The sequence below is a fragment of the Triticum urartu genome, chromosome 4 (assembly GCF_003073215.2).
Source record: "Triticum urartu cultivar G1812 chromosome 4, Tu2.1, whole genome shotgun sequence".
Taxonomy (NCBI): Eukaryota; Viridiplantae; Streptophyta; class Magnoliopsida; order Poales; family Poaceae; genus Triticum; species Triticum urartu.
This window is the reverse complement of record NC_053025.1, coordinates 452,423,021-452,429,616: the sequence shown is the minus strand read 5'-3', so window position 1 is coordinate 452,429,616 and position 6,596 is coordinate 452,423,021. Positions and strand designations below refer to the sequence as shown.

The 6,596-nt window shown below is 51.6% G+C and overlaps 1 protein-coding gene across 1 annotated transcript; it reads right to left on the bottom strand.

Annotated features, from left to right (window-relative positions):
• Positions 1 to 1,527: 1,527 nt before the first annotated feature.
• Positions 1,528 to 5,669, bottom strand: LOC125552010 (probable glucuronosyltransferase Os03g0287800). The gene is made up of 3 exons (XM_048715455.1): positions 4,728 to 5,669; positions 3,002 to 3,260; positions 1,528 to 2,056 (listed from the first exon to the last, which is right to left on the bottom strand). The coding sequence occupies exons 1-3, from the start codon at positions 5,381 to 5,383 to the stop codon at positions 1,898 to 1,900; spliced, it is 1,074 nt and encodes a 357-aa protein (XP_048571412.1). The 5' UTR covers positions 5,384 to 5,669; the 3' UTR covers positions 1,528 to 1,897.
• Between the last annotated feature and the right edge of the window lie 927 nt (positions 5,670 to 6,596).

Here is a 6,596-nt window from a genome sequence, read left to right as displayed (position 1 = left end):
AAATCTCGAAGAGCAAGACCGGCTTCTTCGGGGTGCGGCAAAAGCCGTCCTAGAACTTCGACGTGGAATTCCAATGCGGTGGCTATTGCTACTGGATCGGTGCGTTCGAGTCCGCCGATGTGGCCGTGCGTGTGTACGACATCGCGGCAAACTTGCTATGTTTTAAATATGTTTGAAATGATGTAGTGGTTGAACTAGTTTTACATCTTCAAATGCATTAGTTTTACATCACCAAATATACATTATTTTTTAAAGTTGAGAGACTTTTTTGAAGATGTAAATTATACAACACCTATTTTTACATCTCTAAATATACATATTTTATTGGAGATGCTCTTACATCATTCTATTGGACCGAGGTCCGTGTTCAAGTTTCAATTTCGAAGCCTATTTTCTGTAACCAGTACAGACACAAACAGGTCATCATGTTTTCATGCTCTGTCTACATGACCTTATGCAGGCTTATGTTAGTGAGAAAGGTTAGTTGTGATTGTGCGACCTTTTTGCTCAAAACCATCCCATAGTCCCATGTGTAAAGCAAGCAACGAAACATGCCATGTGCAGCGTGAAACTATAACCCTCATTAAGAACTCGTCCGTTTGTCAATGGCATGTTTGCGCACCATCTAGCTTCAGTGCATGTAAACAGCGCTTCAATTAGCCACACAAGACCGAGATGTTCAGAGTTCTGTTCAGACTATCGCATACAGTACGTAGCAGCTTGTCAGCAGTGGAGATTCATACTGCAGATGAACTAAATCCTGTCGCGAAAACAATTTTTAGCAAACCAGAGAGGAAAACACTCTAGATAGTACTAGTATACAATGCGTTGCTGTTTTGTGTTTATCTGACATGGAGCGGTTGTTTCCATTGGTGCAGTCTCCTTGGTCCCTGTGGGGCGAAAGAAAAAGTGTTTCCTTGGTCCATGCACGACACTGCACACAGCTTAGTTTAGGCGCTGCAGATGATAACCTACCAACAAGCTCGCACAAATCACCAACAGCATGCACCAGCCAAAGAGAAAGCCTGGAAAATATGGCCATGGAACAGGTGCAAATTATTGCAGAAACCCTACCACATGACTAGCTACGTTACACAATGGTTGGTGTTCAAACGAGAGACATGCGTCGCTTCAGGGGCACATGCTGATTCTGATTGCAGGTAGACTGTTCGATGCTTCCCTTTTCAAAAAGGAGTCGTCTACTCCACTGGCCACCACTGCATTTCATATCCTCAAGAACCGGCTTAACCTAATGGATTCTTGCGCACGATCGGGACGCGCCAACAGCAAGGAAGCTGCTCGATTGAGACCCTTGTGTCTTAATGAATGGCTCCGGCCGGTGACCACATAGGGCAGGGTACGTAGTCTAGGTTTGTGTGTTCCTCAAGCATGCTTGTTCAATCCCCCTATGAGAATTAGATATTCTTTGGTAACTTCAGTTCAAGCACACCCGTAAGCAAGAAAAATGGCCTGTGTGCATCGTAATGATGCAGAGGCCAGGGATGATCCCCTTTTGTAAAAAAAAAGTAGAGAGCAAACGATATATCTTCTGCTTATGTCTGCCTTCTGTTCATTTCATTCTTTAGAGACAGTTCAAGGGGTGTCATGTAATCACCTAAACCTCTTGAAACAAAAAAAAAAGGAAAAGAAAAGAAAAGAAAAGAAAAGAAAGTATGCATATATCACAGTTTGTTGAAGAGAAAAGAAAAGGTAAGTACGATGTACAAGCCCGGGAGGATACTTGCCGATCCGTCCCCTATAACGAAAACCAAAAAAGTTCTTATGTTTGCAGCTAGTAGGAGCATCAACACCTTACTGGTGCGACCCTTGCATGTACAGTATAGGCAGCAGCTTGTTCGGCTCTTGGATCCGACGATCTCTTCTACAACTCTCCCATCTACCTCCTCTTATTCCCCGGAGTTTGTTGCGAGGAAGACGGGGCCGGCGGCGGCGTCGTGTCGACGCCCCACACCATGATCTCCAGGCAATCTGGAGGAATGCCCTTCACCTTGCTATAATCCTCCGACACCACTTGCTGCACAAACCTCATCGAGTCCTGCGAAACAATGATGTACAAGAAAACATGTTAGCTCTGGCAAAAGCGAAAAAAATCATCATAGGTCGTCATGGCATCATCGCATTACAGAGATGGAAACATGCTGTAACGGCCTCTCATGATTGATCGCAGCAACTAGTGCTTTAGTGGTTAGATTCATGACAGGTGAAACAGTCAGCTGCACACCTAAAAGAAGCCCTGGTTTTCTGAAGAACGGCATTAGCTATTAGCCAGGGGTGCTACGGCCGTACTGCTGGTGCTGTGGCCAACCACCAACACCGGGCGTGTCTTGCCTTGCACCAAATCCTACTCATCCCCACGGCCGGGGCCCCTCCCCACCAAATCATACCACTCGCACCGCACCGGATTAAATTAAAGATAAGCCCCCAGCGATTTGGCATTTGCATTGCCATTTCCAGATCCTCCCGGATTCGACCCGTTTTGTCGATTGCCGCAGCTTCGGTGTACCGACCGACGCCCGCGCCATTTTTTTTTTGCAAATTTCCCTGATGAAACGAAGGAGGGCCTCCACCGCATGTTTATGCGAAATTGAAGGACGCGTGACAAGTTGAATTTGGCCGGAAAAGTTGGGACAGATGGGCCACGAGGCCTTCTCATCTCATCGTCCCTCCCTTTCCAACCCCACCTGTACCACATGCACGAACAGAGCTGGCTAGCTAGCACTAGCAGACAGGGCAAGACGCCGCTTTCATGGCGGAAAATTGCCTCCGCCGATCTAAACCCGCAGCCGCGGCGACATCGCTGTGCCGCGCGAAAGTCAACATGAATGCTTGCTGTTAGTTCCGGGGAATGCATGCATGCATGCATGGCGACGCCGATCGAGCCGGCCGGCCGGCCGAGGAACGAGGAAGCAAGCAGTGTGCTACTGCTACTGCGATGTGTGCTGTACTGTACTGCGCAATGAAGGGTTGATGGTGGACTGACCTGGGACTTGTCGGGCTCGGAGGTCGGGTAGCGGCCCCAGCGCTCGGGGTCCCAGAGCACGGAGCTGTTGAAGGCGAAGCCGTGGACGTCAATCTCAGGCGAGGTCGCCGCCGTGCCGCCGCCCGTGCCGGCGGTGCCGTTGCTCATCAGGTCCCTGGAGAACCAGCCGAGGACCTTGGAGGAGCTGCACGCAGGGCCCTGGATGACCACCTTCCGCTCGTTCCGCGACATCCTCGCCACCGGCCACGCACCGAATGTACTGCAAAAGATTTCGCGTAAAAGCAACAGATTCTCGCGTTAGAGGTTTGGATTAGATGCTACTACAATATTTAGATGGTGGAAACGGCGCGCGTGCATGTGCCGAAAAGCTTGAAAAGATGCTGGTCAGTAGGGCGTCCATGTCATGCTGCCGCGACGGCGAATTAGTGGCTTGCTAAATATGGTGCTTGTACTGGTGATTAAGCATGTCTTATCGCGCAGATCGAAATGGCTGGCATGCAGTTTCTGAAGCATTAGTTCGTAGAAACACTTTTTTCTTCTGCCTAACTATGCTAGACGTCAATTTCTGACAGCAGTTTGGAGTATGCTGAAATGCAGATTGGACATACTATATAAGTACCAGCCTATATATACTCGGAGAACTGCACAAACAAATTGAGTAGTACTGCCGTGTTACAGACACTAATGCCACTAATGCAGGAGATTGCTAACCAATCTAACACGACGGGAACGATGCTGCAGATACTACGAATATTGCCAAAATAGGAGTAAACCGAGTAACCGACGGGCGAGACTGCACAGGGTGAAGAATCAGAAGCAAGAAGACAATAGTAGAATTGATCTGACGAAGATCGCTCTTCCTTTCCTTTTCGGCGAACTGAACAAAACCAGTCAGCTGCTGGCTACGCGACGCTCAGCAGCCTGGAAATAACAGCGAGAAACCCGTGCCGTGTACGTACGTACAGGCCCGGACCCCGAATAGAACATGCAAGGCGTCTGCCGTGATTGCAAGTACTCCCAGTTTGACAGTTAGCAGCCGTGCAACATCCGGCAGGAGCTCATGTTTCCCTGTCAGGCCCGCGGGGAGGAAGGACACCGCTCACCCGCACCGTTAGTTGAGGGGTGCCAATCATTCTACCGACACATTTGGGCGTCTCCTACGCAACAACGCCCCTTCCTTTCTCATGCCTGCCATTGGCACCCAAGGACGGAACAAGACCGTTACGTCGCCGTCGTAGTAAAATAACACAAAGCAATGGACTGCTCCAGCCTGACTGACTGGAGATCCATCCCAAGTGGTAGTATGGTACAGCGCAGGCCTGGCAGGGGAAAAGAATGGGGGCAGAGAGATAAAAAACGACCCTTTAATGGGGAGGGTGAGTGGCCTCCTCCTCCTCACATCACATGGCCCGGATGATAATTGGATCGTCGCCGGCGATTAAACTAGCCCTGGGCCGGAGGTCGTCCAGGCGGTGCGTGAGCTGTAGCGCTCGGGGCAACCTGACAAAGTTGCTTGCAACTAGCCCCGCGAGCGTGAGCGCTTTGGTCGCTAGCTGCGTACTTCGCCGCGTGACCGTCCGCGCGACCGCGCGCTTTGCTCGCAGCAACACAAGGCAAAAGCTTTTCTTGTTTTCCTCGAGTGAAAGATCTTTTTTCACTTTGCTGCTAGGCTAGGAGGATGCGGGGGAGGGGGAATGCAAGGGCTGAGGAACGGACTGGACGGTACCTGATCTGCCGGAGCTGGTCGAAAAAGCGCAGCTCGTAGACGTCGCCGAGGCCGGCGAAGTGGACGATGGCGGCGAGGCGGTGCCGCTCGATGTGCTCCAGCGCGGTGTTGCGCTGGTGGTGGCGCTCCTTGCCCGCGGCGACCTCGGCGGCCGTGAAGTTCTCCTTGTAGGTCAGGTGGCGGTACAGGATCCCCGTGTCGCGCAGCAGCTTCGCCGTCGCCGGCACGTCGGGGGCGGCCTCCACCACCACCCACAGCAGCGGCGGCGGCACGAGCCGCAGGGTGTGCGCCATCCTGGTCAGCATCGCCGCCCGCTCGCCGGCCGCCGTAGGCGTCGACTCGGTCGTCGTCACGACCACCAGGAGAGGCCGCGGGACGCCCCCGATTCTCGCGGCCGCGTCCCGCGCCAGCAGGCTCCGGTCCATGGCCGCGCCCGACGCGATCACTTGCGGCGTCTTCACCACGTGGCTGCTCCCCACCCCGGCGGGCGCGACGGACCGCCAGTCGGAGACGGAGGAGGGGGCGAAGCCCGTGAAGAAGCCCATGACGAAGCAGAGGCTGGAATGCAGCAGCGCCTTCTTCCACAGCTGCGAGCCGCCGGACGCCTTCTTGGCCCTCCCGCCCGCCGCGCCGACGTGGTCCATGGCGGAGCCCATGAGGCAGACCACCACCGACGACACCTCCCTAGCCGCAGCAGACGACGATCTCGCTCGCGCTCTCGAGAGCCTCGCGTCGCGTCGTGCCGTGTCGTAGCCAGAAGCTGCCTGATTGTAGCCTGGTTAGGCAGCGGCGACAGTGGCGGACGCGAATTTGGCAGTGGAGGTGGGTTTAAAAAGGGCGGGAGGTGGCGGGCAGCGGAGCCGGAGGGAGGAAGCGGCACGAGGGGGGAGCGCCACCAACGCCCTCTCCCTTCTCCGGGACGCCGCTATCATGATTAGGTGGCGTGCCGGCAAGTGACGCACTAATGCGCACACTGCCCCAACCACATCGACTCTATATGCACGGCTGCACCGAGCTATTTTCGGCCGTTGGATGGATATCGGACGAGTGCAATCTAGCTGATGAATGGATTGTTGGCACATTAGCAACAATGCTCTCACGCAGTATCAAAATCAAGCCGCACTACACCATCTCCCTCTCTCAACATTAAATGTAGATTTGTAATTTCTATCTTCAAGCATAGGAATGGCCGGACCATATATCCAAATGTAGATATGGTTTGACCATCATCATTATTTTGATGAGATGTTCGAAACAATACTACTAATGCTGGATATATTTTTCTATTTCTCTGTTTCGAAGCTTGGCCGCAGCATCTATAAGCTCCAAGTCATTAAAAAACATAGTCAATATTGTTCTTCTTCCAAAGATCTCATCGAAACAAAGATTATAGCCAAAACAGATCTGAATTTAGACATTCCACTAAAGATATAACCTTTTTTATGTAGATACGAAGAGTAAACATACATATTTATTGATGGCGAGAGTAAGATGTGGAGTGCAGGTTCATTCGAAAAAGTAGAAGGACAATTTTGCAAATGTGCCAACAATTCACTTTCTAGTGAAACCACATCCCTCAGATTTTCATCAAATGGCCCAAAATCACATGGTGCACTGGGTGCACAGATTAGCCCGTTTCACACGATACGTTCTCCGAATGCCTTCGATGGGGGTGATGTCGTTTGCTCTAGCTACAAGCAAAATCTTTTGGATTCATTTTGACTACACACGAGATAGTTGACGCTGCCGTTCGTTAAGGCCTAAAGTATCAAACAGATCATAATCAACCAAAATTAATGTATCCGAGGGTCATATCTTGGCCTTCAGTTGAGCAAAAGAGGCCTAGTATCAGAGTGTTGCGTTGAAGCT